Source organism: Arabidopsis lyrata (genome assembly GCF_000004255.2).
Source record: "Arabidopsis lyrata subsp. lyrata unplaced genomic scaffold ARALYscaffold_1, whole genome shotgun sequence".
Classification (NCBI taxonomy): domain Eukaryota; kingdom Viridiplantae; phylum Streptophyta; class Magnoliopsida; order Brassicales; family Brassicaceae; genus Arabidopsis; species Arabidopsis lyrata.
The window spans coordinates 13,668,281-13,694,414 of record NW_003302555.1 but is presented as its reverse complement, the minus strand read 5'-3'; the positions used below and the strand labels follow the sequence as shown (position 1 = coordinate 13,694,414).

The following is a 26,134-nucleotide window of genomic DNA, read 5'->3' as shown; positions in this document are numbered from 1 at the left end:
TACAAATATTTATTTAACTAATGATATTCACATGTAGTTGGCATTATAAAAACACTAAAACAGTTTGCATAAAATTCAAGCTTTCTCATTTTTTTTTTTTTTACTTTTCCTCAACAGTAAAAGCTTTTAACCAAAAACATTGAATTCAACCTACTCTAAAAAATTTCACCTTTTAAAAATAAAAAAAATAATATTTACCCGTTTAGTGCTTCTTGTTGTGAATTCTTGCTGTCCTTTCTTTCTCAGAAAGATCTCTACTTTACTTTATCTCAGTATTTTCCTCTCTCTTCTCTCCTCTAGTCTCTCTACTTAGCTGCCTCGCTTTTGCTCCTTTACCTCTTTCCATCTTTCATCTCCTTTGAGCAAATGAAAAATACCCAAAAAACTCTTTTCCCCAACCATTACCATCTCATGAACACTCTCAAAGGAGGCTCTCTCTTCTCAGAGAGCCTACCCATCTAATTTCTTCATCTGGGTCTCATTTCTTTCCCTCAAAGTATCGATCTTTACTCTTCTCGTTTGTAACCCTCTCTCTCTCTCTCTGATTTCTACGACTTGTTGGAAGCTATGATGGCTCACTCCATGGACGATAGAGACTCTCCTGACAAAGGATTTGATTCCGGCAAGTACGTTAGATACACGCCGGAACAAGTTGAAGCTCTTGAGAGAGTTTATGCTGAGTGTCCTAAACCTAGCTCTCTCAGAAGACAACAGCTTATTCGTGAATGTCCGATTCTCTGTAACATCGAGCCTCGACAGATCAAAGTTTGGTTCCAGAATCGCAGGTCAAAATGTTTTTGTGTTCTTTGATTGTTTCTGAAATTAAATATTGAATATCTTTTGTTTGTATTTGAAGACAAAAATGATTCCTTTCAATAATTTAAAACGCCTGTTCTTCTCTGACAATGTTTTTTGGTAATCTTCTTGTTTTTGGTCTAAATGGTGTTTTAAAGCTTTTGAATTTCAGATCTATGTCTATTGTTTTTTTTCTCTCTTTTTTGCTTACAGGCTTTGTTGACACAGTTGAAAGTTAAAATTACAAGGAAAAGTGACAGCTAATCAAAAATGTCTTCGATGAGTCTTTTTTTCTTAAAAAATATTCTGCAGAGAATATGTTGGAAATTACATTAGCTTTTGTTCTTTATGTCATTCTGGTATAATTTCTAAAGCAAAAAGTTTGTGTTCTTCTGTTCATTTCCCTATTATTTTCAACACATTTATCATACTAGTACTATAGTTTGTCTTTAACTTTTCTTGTTTCTTTTGTTTGTTTGTTGACTTTTAGATGTCGAGAGAAGCAGAGGAAAGAGTCAGCTCGTCTTCAGACAGTGAACAGGAAGCTGAGTGCCATGAATAAGCTTTTGATGGAAGAGAATGATCGTTTGCAGAAGCAAGTCTCCAACTTGGTTTATGAGAATGGATTCATGAAACATCGAATCCACACTGTAAGTCTTGAAACCCCATTCTAAATGCATTGTAAAGAATCTAAACTACATTCGAATTTGTAGAGACTTAGTTCGATGGTGTTTTGACTTGGTTTTAAAGTTGTTATCTTTTGGTATTTGTTCTTTAAGAATTCTCTGTTGTTAGAAAGTGACTGGTGAAGTCTCTGTGTTGTGCCTTAGGCTTCTGGGACGACCACAGACAACAGCTGTGAGTCTGTGGTCGTGATTGGTCAGCAACGTCAGCAGCAAAACCCAACACATCAGCATCCACAGCGTGATGCTAACAACCCAGCTAAGTAAGGAAGGCTCTTGTTTTTTGTTTGTGAATTTCTCTTTGTGAGATTATGAGAAGAGACTAAATATGGAATGTTTTTTTGGTAGTCTTCTCTCGATTGCGGAGGAGACCTTGGCGGAGTTCCTTTGCAAGGCTACAGGAACTGCTGTCGACTGGGTTCAGATGATTGGGATGAAGGTAGATAAGTTGTGGTATTTTCAGGTTTTCATATGAATGAAGTGGTTTGTAAAAATGTTTTAATATGTATTTTCATGGTGATGTATGTAGCCTGGTCCGGATTCTATTGGCATCGTAGCTGTTTCACGCAACTGCAGTGGAATAGCAGCACGTGCCTGCGGCCTCGTGAGTTTAGAACCCATGAAGGTAATGGTGTTTCGGTTTTACTTTAATCTTGTGTTGTAAGAAGGGGTTATTCTGTGAAGGCACTCTAAACTTTAAGTACTGTGTAGGTCGCTGAAATCCTCAAAGATCGTCCATCTTGGTTCCGTGACTGTCGATGTGTCGAGACTCTCAATGTTATACCCACCGGAAATGGTGGTACTATTGAGCTTGTCAACACTCAGGTCTGTTTCATAAATCAATCATTCTTGTTTATTGCCATTTACAATGTTTTAATCGAAGTTCATGGTGCATTATCAGATTTATGCTCCTACAACATTAGCAGCAGCTCGTGACTTTTGGACGCTGAGATATAGTACAAGTCTAGAAGATGGAAGCTATGTGGTGAGTTGGAGGAACTGGTTTGTTTCATCTATGATCCTGTTTATTAGATGTGCCTTATATTTGCTTTTTGCCTTCAGGTTTGTGAGAGGTCACTCACTTCTGCAACTGGTGGCCCCAATGGTCCGCTTTCTTCAAGCTTCGTGAGAGCCAAAATGCTGTCAAGCGGGTTTCTTATCCGTCCTTGTGATGGTGGTGGTTCCATTATTCACATTGTTGATCATGTCGACTTGGATGTAAGCATTAGATAGAAAAACACATCAAGTCTCTTAGAAGCCTCCTCTTTTGTCTTGATTGCTAAGTTCATTTGGTTTCGTAGGTCTCAAGTGTTCCTGAAGTCCTGAGGCCTCTTTATGAGTCTTCCAAAATTCTTGCTCAGAAAATGACCGTCGCTGTAAGTTCCATATAAATCTGACCCACTCATGAGTCGATTTTTCTATTTCTGAAATTTACCTCTACATTTCAGGCTTTGAGACATGTGAGGCAAATTGCTCAAGAGACTAGTGGAGAAGTCCAGTATAGTGGTGGACGACAGCCTGCAGTTTTAAGAACTTTCAGCCAAAGACTCTGCCGGTAATATATTTCCTTGATAAGCTTAGTTGTATTGTCCGGATCATTCTTCTAATTGCTTTGCACGAAATTCAGGGGTTTCAATGATGCTGTTAATGGTTTTGTTGATGATGGATGGTCTCCAATGAGTAGTGATGGAGCAGAGGATATTACGATCATGATTAACTCTTCCTCTGCTAAGTTTGCTGGCTCCCAATACGGTAGCTCATTTCTTCCAAGTTTTGGAAGTGGTGTCCTGTGTGCCAAAGCTTCTATGCTGTTGCAGGTGCTTATATCATGATTTGATATTTATAAATACCCAAATGAGTCGGTTTCTTTAACTTCTAACTCCATTCTCTAATTTTCTTCCCTTGAAGAATGTTCCACCCCTTGTACTGATTCGTTTCCTGAGAGAACACCGAGCCGAATGGGCAGACTATGGTGTTGATGCCTATTCTGCTGCATCTCTCAGGGCAACACCATTCACTGTTCCATGTGTTAGAACCGGTGGGTTCCCGAGTAACCAAGTCATTCTTCCTCTCGCACAGACACTTGAACATGAAGAGGTAAAAAGAATCTCAAGAACTGTGTCCTTGTTGTCTCTTCTTTGGCCATGTCTGTAATCCTATTTTGTTTACTTGTTTCTCAGTTTCTCGAAGTGGTTAGACTCGGAGGTCATGCTTACTCACCCGAAGACATGGGTTTATCCCGGGATATGTATTTACTGCAGGTTTGCTTCATACTAAAGACTCACGGATTCTTTAAGCTATGTTATTGAAAATTGAATTCGTATTTTTTTTTTTGCCTTTGTCCAGCTTTGCAGCGGCGTTGATGAAAATGTGGTTGGAGGTTGTGCTCAGCTTGTCTTTGCCCCAATCGATGAATCATTTGCTGATGATGCACCTTTGCTTCCTTCTGGTTTCCGTGTCATACCGCTCGACCAGAAAACAAATCCGGTAAAAAGAAAACTGTTTGTGAAAAGACAATTGATATCCTGGAATAGTCAATTGATATTCCTTTTTTTTTGTATGTAACAGAATGATCATCAGTCTGCAAGTCGAACACGGGATCTAGCATCATCTCTAGATGGTTCCACGAAAACCGATTCAGAGACAAACTCCAGATTGGTCTTAACAATAGCCTTCCAGTTCACATTTGATAATCATTCAAGAGACAATGTTGCTACAATGGCGAGACAGTATGTGAGGAATGTTGTTGGTTCGATTCAGAGAGTGGCTTTAGCCATTACGCCTCGTCCTGGCTCAATGCAACTTCCCACTTCCCCTGAAGCTCTCACCCTTGTCCGTTGGATCACCCGTAGTTACAGGTACTCTTCTTAGAACGTTTATCCAAGAACTAGCAACAACAGTGTGTTAATCTCTAGTACTTACTTCAATGAAATTTTTTCTTTCCTATTTTTCGTTGTTTCAGCATTCACACAGGTGCTGACCTGTTTGGAGCTGATTCTCAGTCCTGTGGAGGAGACACATTGCTTAAGCAACTCTGGAACCATTCTGATGCCATATTGTGCTGCTCCCTCAAAACTAATGTAAGAATTTGGTTTATGAGAGCTGCCCAATCCGGTGTTTTTTTTTTGGTTATTGTCTGATTATTTTTGGTTATCAGGCATCACCGGTATTCACATTTGCAAACCAAGCCGGTTTAGACATGCTTGAAACAACGCTCGTGGCACTTCAGGATATAATGCTCGACAAAACGCTTGATGACTCTGGTCGTAAAGCTCTTTGCTCCGAATTCGCCAAGATCATGCAGCAGGTTAAACATTTTCTAGCTAGTTTTTTTCCCGGTTAAGTTTGACATATTCTTTACCTTGAAAATATTAAGTTTGGATTGAATCTTCAGGGCTATGCGAATCTTCCGGCGGGAATATGCGTGTCGAGCATGGGCAGACCGGTTTCGTATGAGCAAGCGACGGTGTGGAAAGTTGTCGACGACAACGAATCAAACCACTGCTTGGCTTTTATTCTCGTGAATTGGTCGTTCGTCTGATGAAGTGAAAAGGTTGGTTATGTTAGATATTAAAGTTAGGATGCTGTTTTGGCTAAGGTTTGTTAAATTAGAGGGTCCATAACTCAATATGTAGTATGGAAAAAATGTGATAATCGGTTATGACATTATGTATGGCAAAATATTTATTTTGTGCTTATGTTATTTATGTTTGACTTGTTTCGTTTTTTCCTTCCTTTTGAGTTTGTAAGGTTATTGATATATGTTACTATGTTAGATGAATTATTTATTAGTAATTTATAAGTACATTCAATATTTATTATCCTTATAAGGTACAAAACAAACACAAAGATTGGCCTCAAAAGCGTTTGTCGAATAAACTATTTAGTCATTATTGTTTTGGTTATTATGGATGTGGTAGCATCATTTGGTATGTGTAAATAACTAAATACATAATTAAAAAAATGTGGGACTTGCGTGATTGGTGAGTGTATATCATATGCAACATGAAAAATGCATGCGCAGTATTTATGTAATAAATTGAAATAGTCATCCAAAAGATTAGATTTGAATGAATCTTTGACATTAAATGAGCTATAATCATTACTAGTATTTATCTAATAAATTGAAATAGTATCTATCACAAGAAAACTAGTCATGATGATGCTGTTCTTTGACTTTATAGGCAGGAGGAAACCTATAAACTTTTCTTTTGGGTAGTCTAGTTAGTAATGGAAGTTGATAAATAGCTTTCCTTTTGGGCAGAAACCTATCAACTCTTATGAAAGTTTTATACCGACAAAAAATGCAAGTTTAATGTGTGTTGCAGCAAAATTGAAAGAAAATGGTGGGATATTTTGATATGATCAATAACATAATTATGTAAGTCTAAGGACAACTATTTTAATCAGCAGTCTGTCTACAAGAGTTAAATCGATGGAGGCTTTTCCATTTACGGATGAATGAGACACACCAACCATAATCAAAGAGTAAAACTATTGAAAACCAGAACTAGGCACTACATTAACCACTATAATGAGTAAATTAACTAAAAAACGTTAATATATGGAGTACTATATAACAGCTCAATAAATGAAAATGTGGGGCGGGTGATTTGACCGCTGCGTGATGAATGTGAATGTGGGGCTCATGCAAAAAACATACAAGTTGAATTTTGTGTGGCATTAACAAAAAAAATAAAAAGAGAGAGAGAGAGAGAACGGTGAAAAGACACAAGTGATTCTGTTTGGGACAGATCTGGCTTTGTGTAAGGAAATGCCTTACCCGATTCTGCCTTCTTCCTTCTTAGTCAACATTGCTGATGTCACCCTCTCACATCATTTAGGGTCTAGATGGTAACCGAGGAATCTGGCTGAATCCGGCTGAATCCTTGAATATGGCTGAATTTTTAGTGATTTTTAGCTGAATTTTTACATTTTCAAATGGTAACCGCTGAATCTAGCTGAATTTTTTTGTGATTTTCAGCAGAATCTGTCAAAATAATTAAAACTTTGACTGAAATATCGTCAAATAATTACGAATAACTAAAGAAAAATATCTAAATAAAATAGATAAAATTATCTAATTGTCTAATTAACTCTTATACCAATAAATAAATACTAGAATTAATATCTTTTTAGCAAAATTGAGTTGTTCTTCCAAATCTAATTTTTAAACTATTAAAAAGATATAATTAATTAATAGAAAGCTTTGTCAAAGTTTTATTGAAAAATTAATTTAAAAATAAACATGATAATATAGTATAGATTATCTTATTGATTTTTCATTGTTCTCTAGTAGTTTAAATCCTTAATATGATTAGGATGATTATCAATTTTTTTTAATTTGATATTTTAAATATTATTTTAGCATAAGTATTAGTTATTTTTGCAAAAATTTGGAAAATTATATTTAAGTATCTAAAATTTATTAAAATTATCTAAAATTATCTATAGATATCTGAACATAAATACGTCTCTTGTCTATTCTGGTAATGATTTTATGTGTATGAATTATTCATATGTGGTATTTGTATGATCTAACTTATTTTAAAATACAAATTTGATGTGTAATTTTTAATAGCCAAAAATATTTTAATTCGAGTTGTGAATCGCTATAATCCAAATTTTTATCTGAAATGAACATACTATGTATCTGTTGATGTTGGAAAAACTGTTGAATCTGGCTGAATTTAGTTTTATGCAAATGGTAACTGCGGAATTGCTGAATCTGGCTGAATCTGGCTGAATCTAGCTGAATATTTTTTTCATGTTACCATTTACACTCTTAATCCTAATACTCAAATATTCAATTTTTTTTTTCCTATATGATGTAAAATCTGTGTATGTACAAACTTATAAAAGAATATTGAATATTTGAGTATATTAAATGAAAGACTGAGATAATTGATATATAAGGAAAAGATCATTATCATTAATTAGCATGAATACGATGAATTCATTTAGTTTTTGTTTTTGTTTTCGGTTATAGCTCAATATTGACTTTCTGGTTTTATTTATTTGAAACCAAAGGCAGTAGTACTAAACCTCGGTAAACAGTCCCGGTTTAGAGAGGTTGAGTGGAAGCACGACGGCCTGGAGTTTTTTTGTTTTTTTATAATTTACATGTAAAAAATTCTCAAATATTTTTTAAAAATATTATTAATATGAGAATTATATTTCAAGAGGTCTAATTCTTTATAAGAAAATATATTAAAAAGCCTAAAATTTTTAAAATAACAATTTTCAATATAAAAATCTGCAAATTTTTGAAAAATTAAATAAATTTTCTCTTTATATATAATAATAGGCAAAAAAAAAAATTTTGCCCTAAGACTCCCAATTATATTGGACCGGGGCTGTCGGTAAAGGAAACGCTCTGGTGCATATATATTTTAGAGCAATTTTTGGTTTTTATTTGTACAAGAAAGTTTTCTTAGAGCAGTTGATTTTTCTTTTAGCTTGCAGAGTTTTATAGCCCATATTTTCTAATTTTCTTTAAGAGCAGTTGGTTTTTTCTTTCTTGTTGCTAGTTGATACTAAAGAAGTGAAGGTTCAGTCACCCAAAAACCGAAACCATATACTAATTGAATTTATTGAATTTGTGAACGGCATTTTAAAATTTGTTTGATTATAATTTTAAATACAATTGTATATCCGATGGGAAGCTTTATCAAACATTACTTACTGACGTGAACTTTTTAAAGTCGTTTTTTTTTGGGGCCAAAAAGTCGTTTGTTTTTTGTTTTACAAAACGAATGGCACAAATTGGGATATGGAAATCTGGTTTTCTATACTTAAACAAAATAGATTTTAAATAAACGAATAATTAGAAACTGACTCAAAATTTAAAATCTAGAAAACCTATAAATCTAGAAACTTTAAGATTACCAACATCCAATATCCCTACATATACGTAATCCAGCGTTGCATGAGCATGTTGCATGTACATACAAGTATAGTAGTATACAACTCATATGCACATGGCTGCCACATGCATGCATGCATAGTTTTGTCTTGGTCACTACTTGGACTCACTAGGTATGACACTAGAGCACAAATATACATACATGTATGCATCTGCCTATGTTTTGTTTTTTCCCAAATTCCGTATTTATTGAATTTCGCTCTGTCCTCTGTGGTTGCGTATTTAAACTCTCGTGGAAAGCCTATATGAGCTAATTTGGGTTGTTTCTTTTTACAATTAAATTTGTATTATTTCAAAACAATGTTGTTATTATGTAGTAGTATATACTTCACTATAATTCGACATAAAATAAGCCACATACTCACCGAACTCATAACATGTGTTGTTTATTTTATAGGTGAAGACTTGTAATTTATTAGTTCGACTTCGATACGATTGAACCGGTCATGAAGAATATGGCGTTTTTATGTAAATCGAAATTAGGGAATAATAGATAGCTATATAGTTTAATAAGTGCAATTATGCATACAAGTATAAAACAGAACCCTACAGGATCTACTATAATTTTCTTGTAATGTCTTTTGTGTTTTGTCTTTTGTCTTTTTCTCTCCTTTTTCTTTTCTCTTTTCTTTTTGTTATATTCACAATACTCAGAACTCGGAAGAAATAAACTAAAAGAAATTTAATACTCCAGAGTGTTGAGTTGAGACTAGGGTAACACTATTTCAGCATTTTCGTATTTTTTTTGGTAAGCAGTAACAAAAACTGTTGGGTAATGCAGTGATATCTTATTGGCTAAAATGTCAGTTTGACCCATTTAATTTCTTTTAGTTTACTTGACCCATTCAATTTCATTTCATGTTTCTGAATAGTTTTTATCAGTGCTCTGGTTCATTTGCATTTTTGTTTTTGTTTTCTGGTAGTTGTTGTAATTATTAAGGGAAGATATCAAGATAGTGACTTTGAAAGTGTGTAAATGCACGAGGGGTCTAATATAGGTCCAAAATTATTCATAAATTTGAACTTTGAATTAAAGTATATTTTGATGTTGAAAATGTAAATGTAGGTTTCATGATTGAGAGCTTTAGCACATTGAATTTTGTGCAGCACCAAAACAAGCAATACTTTTGATTTTTCATGATACGGTGCTCCGTTTCCTGGAGGTTAATGATACATTGTCGTTTTACCTTTTCTAAGCGGTACATATTGTAACATTGACAAATTAACCAGTACAATGATTTCGATTTTTGTTTTGAGTAATGGTAAATTTTAACTCTTATAAGCGTTTATGTTGACCGATATATATTTTGTTAACTTACAAGGTTTATTTTTCAACATTTAAGATACATAAATATTTCTTCTCATATTTGATAAAAAAAAAAATTACTTCTCATACAGTTAGTGTTTGAGAAATTAGATGCCAATAAAAATGATGATCATTACTAATTTTACAATTAACAAAATGAAATTAAAATATGTCTAGACGTTTTTATTTATGTAATTTAAAATATTCCATACGCATGAGTTCTTTCCAACAACAATATATATTTCTCATCTCGTTAAAAGTTTGTACATTTCTGTGTCCTGAAATGATTGAAATCAACGATTTTGGGCCTAGTAGCCCAACTTCTACTAACAAGAAACGTGTACCCCTCGGCCCACTTAAGTCTTTTTTTGGTTAGTATTGTCGCGTGATGTCAGTCAAAACTCGAATTCTTGCCTACAGTTACTACTTACTACATAGTCGAAGAAATGTACTTGATTGTGACTAATTCATATGCAAAATCCAACCATGACAAAAAAAACAGGAACATTTCTTGATCCTTATGAAGCTATTTTGAACAACAATAAACAGAATCCCAAGAGTTTTCTAAGTACTCTACAAATGTTTTTAAAACATCATCTATGGTTTCTTTCTCTAACAAGAATCTTATACAGGATGCAGTTTCATTTTTTTGTCTTAGGATTTGTTAATAGCCAGGGATTTCACCTGGAACTGGAGCCAACTCGTTCTTACTGAATTTCTCCTCATCATAGAATGTTGCACGTACGGTTCTTCCTCCAAAGTATCGCCCATCGAGGTCTACAAGGGCTTTAGTTGTTTCCTCGGGTCTTGAAAACTGAACAAAGATTCTTACTGCTTCGTGTACAGGGAAGTTCGGTTCAGTGATCTCGAATATCAGTACACGAGTGACTGTACCGTATTTGCCACACTCGCCTCCCACCTCGTCTTCTAGCTCATCATCTACTTCTCCTGGTCCAACCTTCAGGCGCAGAAAAAAGATTTGATGGGTCAATCAGAGTGTAATACACGAGAAAAGAAAAATACGATCTTTGCAACAAGTACTTGTTATGATGAACAACAATCAGAATCACATGAGTGATGCCAACATTATGACAAGCGATATGAAGATGCATTCACATACCTATAATTCTATCACACATTAGTCAAGAAATGCTCACAAATCAGAAATAATAGATCATCTGAGTTAATACAGTAATCCAAGAACCATAATTACATCATCATATGCCAACTCCTCAGGATTCATTTGTCAACTCTCTAGTATTTGGCAATCCAAAGTTTAAAGGCTCAGGTTCCAGATGCTTATTTGACTATTTGAGGGGAAGATACTGTAACTTAAACGGTTCCAAGACACTGTAAATTCTATAACAATCCAGCATTTTAGTAGGCTAATTTTCACTAACATAAGTAACACTAAAAGCTACAAACTTCACCAACAAAGAATTACCATCACAAAAGTGCCAAAGCTTTTAAAATTCAAGCTAGCTTGAAAGAATCAACATAATCACAAAAGCTCCTACTTTCCCATGGCATCCCATTACTCAATTCCATTTCCACACAGACATCTTTTTCAACAGTATTCCAATACGCCCTCAAATTCAATCCCCGGAAGATCAAGTAAAGGTTTAGGTTCATTAATATATCATGATTCTAACAACTAGCAGTAACTATTTTCAAACTAAGACCACATCAAATGCTGGAATACAACAATATCATTCTAACAGACCGTTCTAAATCATTGTAGCAAAAATGTATCAGCTGAGATGTTACTGAAACGCATACCATGTTTCTAAGAAGCAAAACCCTGGTTGGTTCACCATTGATATTAACACTCTTAACCTTCTTCTCCGCCGAAGAAGATTTATTCTCACTAGCATTCACAATCACACCAGCTCTACGATCAGTCTTCTTAGCCATCAACGGCGTGGTAATCCCTTGCTCTGATTTCCCAAGCCCTTGTCCTTGTTTCCATCCCATCTTCGCCATCATCCTCTGAGCAGCTGTCATCTGCCCACCTGCTCCAACTCCTAACCCACTCGTCTCCGATTTCCCGATACTAAACCCATCAACATTCCCCGGCGGAGACGAAGATCTCCGCTTCCCACCACTTCCACCACCACTCATAGCAGCGCGTCTCTTCCACGCTTCCTCACCGGAGATATTCAATCGAGACGGATCACTGTTATCTCTCTCTCTTTCCTTGTCCCTCTCTTCTCTTTCTCTCTTCTCTCTTTCCTCTTCCTCTTGCCTTCTCTTATCAAGCTCTCGCTTCATCTCAGCTTCCATAGCTTTCCTCTTCTGCTCCCTTTTATACTCCTCGTAATCGTTAGGTCTCGCTGGATCGTACTCTTCAATCACCGATGCAACTAATGCTGGCTGATGCGAAGGTGCTGATTCGTTCGCCGGAGTAAGCACCGATTGCGATGAATTAGTAGAAGAAGGAGGAGGAGGCTTGTACTGCGAGGACACGATAGGTTTTGGTTTGTTCTGAGGTCTAAGGATTGTTTGCGGCGGAGCAAAAGCAGGTGGTTTGCGAAGCGTAGGTGGAGCCATTTTGGTACTGCTTGACCAGACGGAGGAGGAGTTACCGCTGGGTTTCTCATCATCGGACGGTGGAGGAAGATCTCCGTATAATCCACCAAGCATTTTTCGCCGTTGGTAAGAAAATTTCCTCTCTCAGCTTCTGATTCACGGTTCGCTTTCAATGGAAAGATCTGCTCAAATTAGGGTTTTCCGATCAGCCTTCCGAAAATAAAGACCAAATAAATAAAAGTTACTATGTTTTTTTCGATTTTCATAAAATTCATAAAAAATAAGAAAAATAAAAAAAAAAACCGACTAACAAAGGAGAAATATGTTGGCTATTTATTTATAATTCTTGCAATAGAAGCCAACGTTCTTAAATTGATTTGTGCGAGAGAATTTTACATAAACCCTAGAAAAGTCTTCAGGTGCGATTCTCGTTCCTAATCTTTTATGCTGCTATACTATTTGCGTTTCGTCTTCTATGATCGAGAAACTTCGAGGAGCAACCAAATCCCAGATTTTTCTCGACAAAAAATCTACCTGCTTTTGATCCAAATCTTTATGGGTTTTTTTTTTTTTTTCCGGAAATTTCAAAATTGATGAATCCGTAGAGTCCATAATTTCTCTATTCGATTTATGAGAAATTGATTCGTTTGTTTTCCCCTGGGTTGTGAAATTTGGATAAAGATTGAATATTTTTGGTTGATTGTTGTTTATTGTAGTTATGCCGGTAATGAATCCATCATTGTGTATTGGTACACAACCATCGGTGTACCTCGCTCCTCGTGGAATTCATCATTTTACGACTAATGGTATCTTTCTTCTTCTTCTTCTTGGCGTTGAAGTTGTTATTGATGTCTGAAATTGAAGAAACTAGAGTTGTTGTTATTGATGTCGGAGGATTGAAGTTTTGTTCTTTTACTTTTTTATCATCACCTAGTGGCTAGTGTTGTAGCATTGTTTCTTGGTTATCATGAATAAACAATGAAGTCTAAAGCTCTTCTTCTACTTATTGTCTGTGATAGGAAACTCTCATAGGCGTTCTCCTACAAGCGTTTCTATGCAACGTCAGCGGTCGAGCCAGAGTAAATTTCCTTCTCTCCAGGCTCTTGGAACGCGCCCAGTGCAATCAGTTGTTGTCTCTAAGGATAAACGATCTGTCTTTGCGTGTAACTCTGCTCTGGTAGGTTCTATACGTGACTTTGCAATCTTAAGTTTTAAGTGTTTTAACTCTTTAGCTGTTGTGTTAGCTTCATGATTTGCATGTCCTCATACACCATTTTCTTGTTTTATGAACAAGATCCTTTCGCTCTTATAGCCAATAGTTTATTTTCCGGTTTTCTCTTCCTAGATGTCTCTGAAACGGTAGCTGTTTACTTATTCTGATTTATTTCCTGCAGAATTCAAAATGCAGTCAAGGGCAAACACAGACCGTTACGCGGCAATCACCAACAATCACCCAAGTTCCTACTCATGGTAAATTGTTGCATCTTTCTCTTTGTTGACTCTATTGATGTGCATAGTCATGTTGAGAAAACTGTTTTGCGTTTCTGGCAAACAAGAGGGGCTTAAAACCATATGATCTGTTAGATTCCTAGCTAAGTTCAAACAGTTATTTTGATCTCAATTTGTGGTTTGCTATGGTTCTTATTCTTGTAGGACTGGTCTATTCTAGTTTGTATATTCAGAATTTAATTTTTAGCCTTTGCTTAAATATCAGGAAAAGAGAAATCACCAAAGCTTGATGACGGTGGAAACGGATTCCCGCCTCGAGATGATGGTGGGGGTGGTGGTGGCGGAGGTGGTGGAGGGAGCTCTTCAGGTGGATTCTTCCTCTTCGGGTTTCTTTTGTTCATGGGATACTTGAAAGATTTGGAGGGCGAACATGAAAACAACCATTAAAGGGGGAAAAGATGATACACAACACACAAATCTCAAGACAAGTATTCGCCAAAAGAAATCGTGTATCAGAGACAATATATTCTAGTACTAGCAATAGGCACAGATCTTATGTTTTCTCAGTTGGGTTATGGAATAAGATTCTTGTTCTGTGACACAAACAAAGCTCATCTTATCCAAAAATGTTTATGGAACCAGGTTTGGGAGATGCAGAGAATTAGGGGTGTCAAAATGGGTTAATACCCATGGGTTACCCGAACCCGTCCATGATTTTAGTGGGTTTGAGTAGAATTTTTTTACCCATATATATAAATGAGTTACTTTATTAGGGTTATGGGTTTAATGGGTAAAATCCATTAGGGTCATGGGTTACCCATGAGTTTCATAACCAAAACTAAAAAGTAAAATTTATATATATCTATATTGATATATTATGTAAAATTTATATAAATATATGTAAAATATCTAAAATAACTATTAAAGTTTACATTTTACCTAAAAATAAAAGTAAAAAGTAAAATATATGTATAATATTATTTTAATTTATTTATTATTAAAAGTAAAAAGTAAAATATATGTAAAATATATGTAAAGTAAAAAGTAAAATAACTAGATTTTTTTAATTTATTATTTAAAAACTTTTGTTGGTTTACAATTTTATGTTATTTTTTTGGATTTTTATTATTTATATATTTTATTATACATATATATGGGTACCCATATAACCCATTAAGCCAATGGATTTCTACAATAATGGGTTTGGGTATGTAAATTCAACCCATATAAATATATGGGTCGGGTCAAACCCGTCCATTAAACACTCGAACCCATATGAGTTTGGGTCGGGTCGGGTTACCCATTTTGACACCCCTACAGAGAATCACACTTGAAGGACTTAGAAATTTACTCTTCTTCTTTTGTTTTAAAAGTTTGCCAGACTTGAGAAAATGTTCATTACCGGCAATTGGCAAAAGAGACAACACTTAAAAACAATTCTTTTGCTTAGTATATGTATCAGAGACATCATCAACAAAACAAGTAGCTTAGGTGGGAAATAAAATCAAAGCGGTTCGAGTCACTTCTTCTTCTCCTCCGTGTAATGCAACTTAGGGTTCATCTTGAGCTTTGACATAAAATAAGGCTGGGGTGCTGGCTGGAACATGTTAACATTAGGTGGCATTGAAACTCCCGTCATTGGAACTTGTGCTTGTTGCTGCATCATAGGTGGTGGTTGTTGCTGCATCATCATAGGTGGTGGTTGTTGCTGCATCATTGGTTGCATCGTTGGTGGATAGGGCATCATTGGATGCGGAGGCCGCAACTGCGATGATGTAGTAGAATTGCCAAAAGGAAGGCCAAAAACAGGAGGACCATTCTCAAACTTTGATGGGACATGCCAGTTTCGGTTTCGCATCGGTAAAGGCTGAACAACGTTTGATTTACTGCTGCAACACCCTCCTAAAAAAGAGGTTAGTAGCCCAGTCTTCTTCTTCTGCTGCATCATCTTCTCTTGGAATTCACGTTCCATGGGTTTAGGATCATAATATGAACTAGTAGAGTCAGAAGAAGTGCCGTCTTCATCATCACTGTTTAGATCATCATCATCAAGCTGGTACTTGACTGAGAAAAGCTCTGTTTTTATGCGATATTTAGTAAGTTTACGAACCAGAGCCATCGGTTCTACGTCACCTGTGACTGTCATGAGCCGTTTTTCGCTGTTATACTCCACTTCGTCGACACCTATTTCCATTGGAAACAAAGTATTAGAAATCTCATGTTTAAAGACTTATGAGTCACGCAATTAAAAGTTTTGAATTCTTTTACCAGAGATTCTCCGCAATTTCATGCTTGCTTTTTTTTGGCAACCGGTGCAACACTTTAGATCGACTTTTAGTATGCAAGTCTGTAAATATATACACAGAATCATTAGCAATTGAAAATAGAGAGAGATATATAGATTGAGAGACGGGAAGAAGTACCCGGACGGATTGGTTTGGGTTCGCCATTGAAGGAAGCTTGGTGAAAAGAAGAAGAAGAAAACCCTAAACTGTGTAACTCGATGGAGAAAAAGAAAATTGTACATAGGCAACGTTAAATCTTTATATGCAAGGGAGAATCCATAAACCTTCCATATTTAGCAGAATTTTCCATTAATAGGTTAAGGTAATGATACATTTATTGGCGTAGATGTTACGGTTAGTTTTCATATCTTGATTCTGGAGGATAATGAAAAGCAGAGGAAATCTGCCTTAGTATTTCAATTCTCCACAATGGAGATTTGCCAACGCCAATATCCAAACTCACAAGTAAAGATTCTGAGAGCTTTTCATGATGCAAATTTTTGTGCCTGATTTTTCTTCTAGACCAAGCTCTCTATTCTTTTGAGTTTTGGTATGAAGATCTCCGAAATATACAATGTCTAGATCGAGACTCGAAAGGGCTCTTGTTGCGATTACAGAATCGATTTCTACACGACAGAAGCATCAAAGAAGGAACAAGTGAAGAATTAATAGCAGCAACTTTACAAGACACTTGATGAGTCTAGCTGAGGTAAAAGATTATACTGATAGATATGAAAAGCTACTAACATTTTGGACGACAATAATGTTGAATAAAAAATACCGGATTTGGAGATGATACAATCAAGTAAACAAACAAGGAAAAGAAAAAAAGAATAATAAATTGTACCCAAAACAGACGAAGCCCTTAATCAAACTAAACCAGAAGAAATTTTGTTTTATCAGTCAAAGAGACCCCCGATTAAGTAAAAAGCTCACACTACCTTCTCTGGTTCCTTCACAGCTTCTTCTTTCTCTTTGGTATCTGCTTCTGCTGCAACCTCTGTTTCTTTTGTCTCATGGGGGCTTTCAGGTTCAGAGCTTTTCGCATCTGCATGCGATTCAGCAGGATCAGAATCTCTCAAGTTCTCAGTTACTTCAGCTCCACTCGCTTTAGGTGACCTCTCCGTGGGTTCAATGCCACTAGCTTTGGGCGAAATCTCAGTGGGTTCAATGCCACTCGCTTTTGATGAGCTCTCAGTGGGTTCAACACCACTCTCATCTGGTAACTTCTCTGTGGTTTCATCGCCAGATACACCTGGTGTTTTCACTGCACTTTTGTTATCGGTATCATCATCATCATTATCCTCTTTCTCAATCTGAACATCACCATTGGACAATATGGTAGTTTCATCTGGGTTGGAAGAAGGTGCAGTGGACTCAGAGGTCTCTCTCCACTCAACCCAAGCAGGTGATTTTTCAGGTTCTGGTTCACTCGGATTTTCAGAAGGATGCTTTGATGTAGAATCTTCTGTTTCCATATCACCAGGTGGGGAAGAAGCTGCAGTGTCGTTGAATTCATCGGCTTCGCCTATGACGACATCATCATCGTCACCATCTCCATCAGCATTGGGTGAAGGGGAAGCAGCTGAGCTCATTGAGCGCTCATTTGCAGCTTTATCATCATCGAATGCAAACCAGTTTGAATTTGTGAAGAGAGAATCGCTGCAAAGACACCATATTATACTTCGTAAGTTAAGGGACCGCATCAACCATATGATGTGAATCAACGGATTAATTTCTACCAAAAAAACAAAAGTTGAACCCATTACCTCTCCTGATCATCTCCAAGGCGCAAGGAAGATATGACGACTTCTGCAGATTCATCATCAAAGTAGACATCCTGCAACATAGACTTCATAGATTTTCATATCTACCATATATATCACTAAACATCCATATTGGCTGCTTAGAAAAATAGGCACAGGAGCCGCAAAAGAAATTTGAGCGAGTTCTCCAGCAATAAATAGCACAGAAAGGAGGAAAGGAAAGAAGTTAAAAATTTGTTCCTACTTTTTCCACAAATGAAAGTCAAGTCTCAATTCGTAAAGATGAGGAAATAAAGACTAACAATACCTCATCATCACGTTCCATAGAGCCTTGGGCCTGCAATGGATAAATTACATATGTTAATGGTAGAACAAATGTGTTATGAGGAAAAGAATGCAATGAAATCAAAAGCTCTGACAGAATTTAGTTGCTCAGATAAACCGACTTTATCCAAGCTACTTCTAGGCTATAGTTAAAAATAATAAAGGTAGAGAAGATGGTCGGAAACCCCTCGATGCTATAGCTATCCAGAGGTCAACCAAGCATAATGATTGAAGAAAGAAATGACGGTTTAGCCATCCACCAAATACAGAGATTGGTAACTGGATCCACTCCAGTGGTCCAATACCGATACATTAGCAAAACTTTAGACAGTATTGCATCAGATTTCAATATGTATTTCAGGACCTATCTATTACAGGATTATAGGCCAACGTTAATTAAAATGAATTCCTACAAATTCCTGAATCAATTTCCTCCTTTGACTAAACAGTCTATACCCATTATACCCATGACATTCCAAAACTTATTGAAAATATGCGGCCAGAATCTTTGACAATAATAATCCAAAGAAAAGATCACACGTAGCAGCTATGACAAGGAAACACGAGAACATCACCTCATCCATGTCATCATTGCTGTAAATTCCATACCGAAAGGCCTGGCTCAAATTGTTTGCTAGGGCTGCCACATCATAATCTCTATCGTGGTAATCATCATCATCACTATCTCTACTACGATCATGGAGTGAAGTTGGCCTCCTGTTAAGAACAATATCAGAAAAAGAATTAATCTATACACTACACCAACCATCACTACTGCCTCTCGTAAATAAAATTCATCACCCCCATAAAGAACTTCCCAAAAGCAAGCTCTTATTACCACCAAGTGGGAACGTGCAATCACATTTAACTTATCATATATCTTGATTGCTATTAAATCAAAAGAAAATTACACAAATGTGACGAAATTTTATATGAAAAATACTTTTTAAGGCCTTTGATAATTATTTGAAAACAGAAGCGGGTGTCACAAGGTTTCTTTAAGTCTAGAAAAACTCCCTATAAGAGTAAAAATGCATACCCGCAGGCCCAAGAGTAGACATTTTCCAATGTATTACGCTTTGACAATACATCTGTCTGCCAGTCCACCCATTTGCTATTTTCCTGGTAAAAAATGTAGCAAAAAAAAAAAAATTCAAGATATGATGGCTAGAACCCCTGTCAATATTTCACACGCAAACAAGCTATCAAGGAAATATCTTTGGGAGAAGTCAAACAGGGATAAAGCCCTGAGAAAATTATTTTTGACCATCTAATCTATAACATTTATACAGAAAATGTAAAGAAATACCATACTCTCATCCAAAACTCAAGAAAACTAGGAATTGCAACTATATTTAATTATATTGAATATTTTCAAGCCCAATAAATGAACCAGTTCTGTTTCATATCTACATGAGTACATGGATGTGTGTCATAAGACCGAATTGTGGTATACCTGCAAATGTGACTGAATTTCGACATTGCTATTAGCTAGCTGAAGAAGTTTGTTCGAGATACGAGTCATATGACCAATGTTTCCAATCCTGAGTGGCTTTCTACCCTCTGCAGGGACTGTCGGCTGAAGCTGATACATCACATGTAAACCAAGTTAATAAATAATGATGCCAACCCCAGACATGAGCAATTAAGTATCTTCACCTTATCAGAATCACTAGCAGTTAATGTGAAGTCTTTTTCCGCCTCTAGTATACTCCCAATAAGATTGCACTCACTGAAAAGATGGTCAACAAGTTGAGAGTTTTTGCTCTCCAAACATGAGAGAATTACATTCTCCACATGGTGATGCAAAAAATTGTTGTAGGGATACCTGAGACACAATTGCATCACAATTTAGCATGGCAGTCTGCATATCATCAACTAAGGAAATGAAATTTCCCAATTCCCACTTACTCGAAGAACAAGTCCAACACTCTTTTCACCGCTCCAAGTCGAATTACTTCCTTCTCTGCTGCTTCACTTCCGACAGTGAGTAAGACTGAAATAAACTCTACAATCTAGGAAAAAGAAACAAATTCAAATTTTAAATTATAAAACATAGCAGAGAGAGATACATTATAATTAGATAACAAATCATACAAATGAGAGCACAAAAGTACCTTTAATCTGTGTTTTCCAAGAGGTGGTTGCAACTTGCCATACGTTGTCAACAAAACATCCTCAGCAGATGAAACATTCAAAAGCATAAGTAAATCACCTGCACAATAAACGCATAATTAGTTATCCCACAAAAAAAAACCCAATAGTTTTCCATTCCCAACCCAACTACATCCCTCACAATAGGGAATATAGCATTCGAGAAGTCAACACACAACAACACCCAAGCAAAACTACATATGAACATTTAATAATCATACTGTATTTTCTCACCTAGGCTTCCAAGCATTCCCTCCACTGTCTCAGGATTAGTTACCATGCTTCCATGGGTTAATTGACGGCCATATATATGATAAGTCCCCAATGTAAACCTCTTAGGATCCAGCAGAGATATGCATACAGATAATGAATTAACCAAAACAGACTTAGGCCGTGAATCTTCTAAAGTATGTTTTAACAACCTTCCAGTACAACTGCATAAAATTGTACAGGAATCAAAGCAATGTCAATTAATTAGAAATTTTCAACAGTAATAATGACTTAATGGAAACAATAGCCAAGGCTGAGAACAATTTACCTGGGGCTAGAAAGTTTTGTAGCAAGACCAGGGGGTGCGTATCTTGCTACAGTACAAAGAATTTCAGCTGCATTGGCATGTACCTCGGGAGAATCCTACAAATCATAACAAAAAATTATCTGGGATATCAGTAGATAGCAACGCCTGGGATGATAGAATAAATCTGAAATAAAGGAGGAGAGACCATAAGACTAGCCCATATTGAAAGAAAAGTTATCCATGCAACTGAATGAAACTTACCGAGGAGCCAAACTTGTCCACAATCATCTCTAACACATCTGTATCCTCTACCCACTGCATTGCACTTGTGTAGTTTGAATATAGGTGCTCATCAGTACCAACCAGACGTTTTAAAACCTGAGCACCAAGCAATATGTTAGAGTCTAGGGAACAAGTATTTTAAAGAAAATTTAATATTCTACCACCTCTCAGTATCTCCTATAAGAATTACGACCATTGTTTACAGACAATAATAATTAAAAAAGTTCCTTGTGTAACAATAATACCCACCATGACATTGATGAGAGCAATATCAGAGGTAGTTATTATTTTTCTCATCATCATTACGGGGTCTGTTACTATTGTTGTCGTAACAAGAATCATAAGTTCTTTGAAGGAGGGGGAAACATGACATTAATCTCAAACTATTCAGTATGTTCTCAAGTAGATGTGTGATAAACAAAGAGCCTAGATCAGGAGTTCCAATAACACATATAAAAAAGTAAACCCACCTCCATTATAGATGTAATACCAATCAAATCAACAAGCTGCTTCAGTATTTCTTGATGATCCTGGTAGCACAAGAAAGCCAAGGTCAATCATAATGTGAAACTTTAATATGAATTTTCAGATGGTTCAATGGTATTTAAAACAATTGTGTACCAATTATCAAAATTTGATCAACAGGGAATATTGTTGATTAGTAAAAAGCTATTTCAATAATCAAATAGCAATACAGATCTTCATCAATATCTCTGACTATTTAACAGCATTATCTCACGTTACACAGAAGATCCACAGTGTAAAAGAAAGCACCTAGCTAATGGTTCAATAATCTCTACAAAGATAAGAAAAAAAAACTAATTCTAGCTAAGTTCAAGTCATTCTTAAACGAAAATCTTAATCTAGGAAACAGAACCAACTTACTTTTATAAATTGCATGAAAGGGATCGTCTTCCGCACCAGCAGACAAATGACAACCTGTAATAGAAGATGTAAGAGAGTATACGTCGAATAAACTCTATAGAGCTCTATAAAAGCAAGCGAAAGTCCTCAGTTTTCTGACAATAAAAAATTGTTGAGTGCTAAATACCTTACTGAAGTACCCGGCAAGCAATGAGTTATGGGTTTCTTTAGCTTCTAAGAACGAAAACAGCAATAGCATCAACTGCAGAAAGAAGAGATCACAAGAGGTAAGAAACACGAAATCCTTAACCATTAACAAAATATAAGTATAGAAGAAAGTAACAGAGTTAATGCATACCTCCTCATCCTCAACTAGTGTTTTCAGTATCATTTCAATCTCACATGTGAAAATTTCACAGGCAACGAAAGGAAACCTACAACAGAAAAGAATATTGATTGTTTATTCATCAAATACAATAATAAAAAAACAATAAATAATTTCGATTTTTTTTTCTTTTTCTAATGATTCTATTTGGATCATTTATGACACTTACTTGAATGTTCGCTTCTTTTCCACATCCTCAAGAGGCTCCTCTATTATGTACCTAATAAGTTGTTCCACTTGCACTCTTTCTCTCAAGCTGAAAAAAAAAAAAAAATCCAGTGGTCAAGAACGAGTGAGCATTGCCAGCGCAAGTGAATATAATTTAAGACAGGAGATCTGTAATATCATATGTGATGCAAAAAAAGAACTGGCATATGTCATAAATTAATGTGTGAAAGTAGAAATGTTTTAGTGGTTGTATATATAATTAGCCAAGCTATTGAGGTGGACATCAAAATAAGTGACAGCATTGTCAGGTAATATATCCAACACCCAAAGCCAATGCATTGTCACTTCCACCCTTTCCACATAAACAATTGCATTTCTTTTCCTCTTCCAAAAAGGTAATGAAGCATGAAATGGTAAGAAAATGTGGTTACAGAGCATACAAATTTAAGAGTCGTCCGTTCAGGGCTTTGCATTCTTGAATAATTTCATCCTCGTCAAGAAGGTCCTCTAATGTGAAACTATCTTTATCCAAAATTGCTTCAACCTGCAAACAAAATTCGAAATTTCAGAAAGCACATAAGACTATGAATAGCAAGCAGCCAGCAAAATATTGTAGAATATGAATGAAGTCCCAATATATGAGATACACACAAGTTAGATGAAACTCCACAAAACTATCCCCTAGGAAACACCAGAAAGAACCCAAAATTAGTGTTTACCTCCTCACCCTCTACTAATGTATTCAGTATCATTTCAATAACACAGACCCATGCATATTTTGATGGTTATGGGTTATCACTAGAGTATTGGTGAGGAATGAGGATTTCCATCAATTTAAAAACATTCTCTAATCACATAAAAAAAGTTCTCGTCACTCAACATTCACCTCCCTTGTCTATGAAATGCAGACCACAAAAACAACCAATGCCTTGGACAACAAGGGATAATCTCCCACTTCCAGCAAGAAAGTGTTCATATATCGTCAAGAAGACACTTCATTACTGTTCTAAATGTATAATCCCTTCACCTTCCAACATATTCGTGTAAAGAAACAGAGGAAGCTGCCAAAATCCCCAGAAATGAAACCTCAAACAACCCCTAATAGCTAAATCCATCAATAAGAAACGTGTCCAGGATTCAAACAAACAGCGAAAGCTCTCATCTCAATGAAGTGCCTTATCCTCACATATATTTCACACACGATCGTTTAAAGAAAAGGTGAGGGAGAAGAGAAACTCACGGCAGACGCCGTTGACAATCCCGCCATTCGCCAGAACATCTTTGCAGCTCAAAGAAAAAAACGTCGAATTGCCTCCGTCCACAGATTCGGATCTTCGAAACCCTAAGGGAAATTTCGTCCCAGAGATAAAAGAAGAAAACTGGATTGGAAAGAAGCTATCGAAACCCTAGAATCTGTAATCTCTATGGGAAGAAAAAATTCGCAGGAATTGGAATCTGAGATCGAAAGAGATGGGATGTGAGCGACGAAGAGAACCTTCAATTGCGGGAGGGGTAGTGCTTCTTTAGAGATAGAAGGAAGACACAAAAACAAAAATTAAAGAAATATACTCCCTCCGTTTCATAAAGAATGTCGTTTTAAGGTTTTATTTTTGTTTCACGTCGTTTTAGGTTTTCAATGCAAAATTTAATGATTTTTTTTATGTTTTATGACTATTAGTATTCTGCATATTGTTTTACTATTGGGCAGATTATGTTTAGGTATATAGTTAATGATGTTTTTGTTTAGAAAAAACAAAAAATTTAATGTTTTCTTAATATGTGTGCAAAACTCTAAAATGACACTCTTTGTGAAATAGAGGGAGTATAAAATAAATAATAAAAATAAAGATTTTCTTTTAAAAAAAGCCCCAAATTAATTTATTTTTGCGATTTCCGTACCAAGTAGTGGTCGATATTCAACGTGTTAGTTGTGAGAGAAAATATTTATTATACATCCAAATTTGTATTATAAACAGACCACATTACTATCTTGACAAAATAGAAAAAAAGATACCATATTTATTGGCATTTTTATTTTACAACCATTACTAGTTTTACAATATTTTTGTTGATTAAATTGTTGGTGGAATGTTGAATACGAGACATTAAACTAAGAGAGTTAAGTAAATCACAAGTGGTTTGGAGCTTATTTGACAAATGCCGTATTAGTTTGGTACAGGTTGTTAAATACAATTTTTGGGAAAAGGGTATTTTCTTACCTTTATAATCCGCAAAAGTGTTTTTTTTTTTACATGAATAAATACATAGGGTTAATTATACCTAAACTTCAAAAAAATTTAAATTTTATATCTGAATTTTAGTATCTAATTTAGAGTCGTAATTAACGGGTATTAGTCAACCATTACGGCTTGATGTTAAATGATACGTGTTTGATGTTATGGCTTTAAACTAGGCCTGGGCAAAATATCCGGAACCGAATACCCGAACCAAAAAATCCGAACAATACCCGAACCGAACCCGAACCCGATTTTTAAAAATACCCGAATGGGTCCTAACCTCTTACCCGAAAAAAATCCGAACCGAACCCGAACCGAATCCAATACCCGAATGTACCCGAATACAAATATACACCTATAAATATTAGTTATATTTATATTTATAATACCCGAAATACCTAAAATTACAATCATAAATCCGAATATATTAGGTATTTTAGATATTTTTGGTTATATTTGGGTAAAGAGTAACCATTGTATTTTCGATAAATCGAGTATTCGGTTAGATTTGGGTATATATGAGTTAAAATCCCGAACCCGACCCGAACCCGAAAATATTTCGGATATTTTTGGTTATTTTCGGGTATTTTGCTTTTTTTTATTAAAATACCCGAACCGACCCGAACCCGAACCGAACCCGAACCAAATTTTTAGAATACCCGAATGGGTCTTGACCCCCTACCCGAATAGACCCGATACCCGAAAAAAAAGAACCGAACCCGAACGGGTACCCGAATGCCCAGGCCTACTTTAAACGATGTCATTTTAAGCGTTAGAGTTAAAAATTTAAATTTATTTTACAAAAATGGGGTCGCGAACCCACGACGTTCCATTCATTTACGCATCCCATTACCATTTGATCGACAACTATCGTGAAACGTCGTGGGTCTGAGACCTGATTATAACTAAATTTTGATAAAAACTTCAACTCCAACGTTTAAAATGAGGTCGTTTTAAACCACATCATTAAATATGTGTCATTTAATTCAGCAAATGTAACGGTTTACTAACATCTGTTAATTATGATTTCGAATTAGGCAATAAATATAAAGTTTAGGTATGAAATTTTATTTTTTTTAGGGTTTGGATATGAATTAATCCTACATATTTGTTCATGTCGGAAAACACTATGCAGATTGTACGGGTATAAAAATATCTTTTTCCCACAACACTCATGTATCATACATAGGAGTGTCAAAATGGGTAAAGATTCATGAGTCAACTCAACTCAACCCATGAACCCTAATGAGTTGAAACTTATCAATTTTTGTTAAATTAAATCAAACAAACTCAAATCTCTAAACCAAAACCAAAATCTCTAAACCGATTAAATATAATCAATCTCCCGAATATGGCTTCATTGAATTTCTAGAGTTTAATATAATCATGATGCTATCATCATCATAAACCCATGATTTTTACGCCATAAAATGTGAATCCTTAATTTTCTCGCCAAAAATGTGAA

General features: G+C 35.7%; 5 protein-coding genes across 7 annotated transcripts; 2 read left to right on the top strand and 3 right to left on the bottom strand.

Annotated features, from left to right (window-relative positions):
• Window positions 1-240: 240 nt before the first annotated feature.
• LOC9326937 (homeobox-leucine zipper protein ATHB-9) lies at window positions 241-5,259 on the top strand. 2 transcript variants are annotated; one of them, XM_021011392.1, is made up of 18 exons: window positions 241-785; window positions 1,286-1,445; window positions 1,626-1,741; window positions 1,827-1,917; window positions 2,008-2,103; window positions 2,190-2,303; window positions 2,380-2,463; window positions 2,541-2,696; window positions 2,780-2,854; window positions 2,927-3,033; window positions 3,106-3,295; window positions 3,387-3,575; window positions 3,659-3,739; window positions 3,825-3,965; window positions 4,047-4,336; window positions 4,441-4,558; window positions 4,636-4,785; window positions 4,873-5,259. In XM_021011392.1, the coding sequence occupies exons 1-18, from the start codon at window positions 568-570 to the stop codon at window positions 5,017-5,019; spliced, it is 2,523 nt and encodes an 840-aa protein (XP_020867051.1). In that variant the 5' UTR covers window positions 241-567; the 3' UTR covers window positions 5,020-5,259. The 2 variants fall into 2 exon arrangements, with proteins under 2 accessions (XP_020867051.1, XP_020867052.1); XM_021011393.1 differs by lacking the exon at window positions 241-785 and adding an exon at window positions 1,134-1,154.
• Window positions 5,260-10,196: 4,937 nt separating this feature from the next.
• LOC9329688 (DNA-damage-repair/toleration protein DRT111, chloroplastic) lies at window positions 10,197-12,469 on the bottom strand. The gene is made up of 2 exons (XM_021011185.1): window positions 11,489-12,469; window positions 10,197-10,667 (listed from the first exon to the last, which is right to left on the bottom strand). The coding sequence occupies exons 1-2, from the start codon at window positions 12,350-12,352 to the stop codon at window positions 10,374-10,376; spliced, it is 1,158 nt and encodes a 385-aa protein (XP_020866844.1). The 5' UTR covers window positions 12,353-12,469; the 3' UTR covers window positions 10,197-10,373.
• Window positions 12,470-12,541: 72 nt separating this feature from the next.
• On the top strand, window positions 12,542-14,337 carry LOC9326936. Its single transcript, XM_021011187.1, has 5 exons — window positions 12,542-12,657; window positions 12,955-13,044; window positions 13,258-13,415; window positions 13,633-13,708; window positions 13,953-14,337. Exons 2-5 carry the CDS (start codon window positions 12,957-12,959, stop codon window positions 14,132-14,134), a joined length of 504 nt encoding a protein of 167 aa, XP_020866846.1. The 5' UTR covers window positions 12,542-12,657; window positions 12,955-12,956; the 3' UTR covers window positions 14,135-14,337.
• Window positions 14,338-15,010: 673 nt separating this feature from the next.
• On the bottom strand, window positions 15,011-16,046 carry LOC9326935 (protein transport protein SEC31). Its single transcript, XM_021011186.1, has one exon. The coding sequence runs from the start codon at window positions 15,879-15,881 to the stop codon at window positions 15,207-15,209; it is 675 nt and encodes a 224-aa protein (XP_020866845.1). The 5' UTR covers window positions 15,882-16,046; the 3' UTR covers window positions 15,011-15,206.
• A 631-nt stretch (window positions 16,047-16,677) lies between these two features.
• LOC9329687 (serine/threonine-protein phosphatase 6 regulatory subunit 2) lies at window positions 16,678-23,972 on the bottom strand. 2 transcript variants are annotated; one of them, XM_021011184.1, is made up of 20 exons: window positions 23,928-23,972; window positions 23,673-23,774; window positions 22,873-22,976; window positions 22,434-22,520; window positions 22,238-22,313; window positions 22,067-22,141; window positions 21,901-21,954; window positions 21,486-21,545; window positions 20,995-21,111; window positions 20,755-20,849; window positions 20,451-20,650; window positions 20,180-20,277; window positions 19,974-20,077; window positions 19,722-19,890; window positions 19,519-19,647; window positions 19,102-19,184; window positions 18,638-18,779; window positions 18,046-18,075; window positions 17,742-17,824; window positions 16,678-17,634 (listed from the first exon to the last, which is right to left on the bottom strand). In XM_021011184.1, exons 2-20 carry the CDS (start codon window positions 23,709-23,711, stop codon window positions 16,905-16,907), a joined length of 2,475 nt encoding a protein of 824 aa, XP_020866843.1. In that variant the 5' UTR covers window positions 23,712-23,774; window positions 23,928-23,972; the 3' UTR covers window positions 16,678-16,904. The 2 variants fall into 2 exon arrangements, with proteins under 2 accessions (XP_020866843.1, XP_002890872.2); XM_002890826.2 differs by having other exon boundaries at window positions 17,742-17,812; window positions 23,673-23,967.
• Between the last annotated feature and the right edge of the window lie 2,162 nt (window positions 23,973-26,134).

Excerpts from the sequence above, each read along its gene's own strand:
- LOC9326937 (XM_021011392.1), top strand. The coding sequence starts at position 568 with ATGATGGCTCACTCCATGGACGATAGAGACTCTCCTGACAAAGGATTT. Across the intron at positions 3,296-3,386 it reads AAGCTTCTATGCTGTTGCAG|AATGTTCCACCCCTTGTACT; the intron begins GTGCTTATATCA and ends CTTCCCTTGAAG. Across the intron at positions 3,966-4,046 it reads TCGACCAGAAAACAAATCCG|AATGATCATCAGTCTGCAAG; the intron begins GTAAAAAGAAAA and ends TGTATGTAACAG.
- LOC9329688 (XM_021011185.1), bottom strand. The coding sequence starts at position 12,352 with ATGCTTGGTGGATTATACGGAGATCTTCCTCCACCGTCCGATGATGAG. Across the intron at positions 10,668-11,488 it reads TTTTGCTTCTTAGAAACATG|GTTGGACCAGGAGAAGTAGA; the intron begins GTATGCGTTTCA and ends CTGCGCCTGAAG.
- LOC9326936 (XM_021011187.1), top strand. The coding sequence starts at position 12,957 with ATGCCGGTAATGAATCCATCATTGTGTATTGGTACACAACCATCGGTG. Across the intron at positions 13,045-13,257 it reads TCATCATTTTACGACTAATG|GAAACTCTCATAGGCGTTCT; the intron begins GTATCTTTCTTC and ends TGTCTGTGATAG. Across the intron at positions 13,709-13,952 it reads CACCCAAGTTCCTACTCATG|GAAAAGAGAAATCACCAAAG; the intron begins GTAAATTGTTGC and ends CTTAAATATCAG.
- LOC9326935 (XM_021011186.1), bottom strand. The coding sequence starts at position 15,881 with ATGGAAATAGGTGTCGACGAAGTGGAGTATAACAGCGAAAAACGGCTC.
- LOC9329687 (XM_021011184.1), bottom strand. The coding sequence starts at position 23,711 with ATGTTCTGGCGAATGGCGGGATTGTCAACGGCGTCTGCC. Across the intron at positions 22,142-22,237 it reads CACTAGTTGAGGATGAGGAG|TTGATGCTATTGCTGTTTTC; the intron begins GTATGCATTAAC and ends TTCTTTCTGCAG. Across the intron at positions 18,780-19,101 it reads GTCTACTCTTGGGCCTGCGG|GAGGCCAACTTCACTCCATG; the intron begins GTATGCATTTTT and ends TGTTCTTAACAG.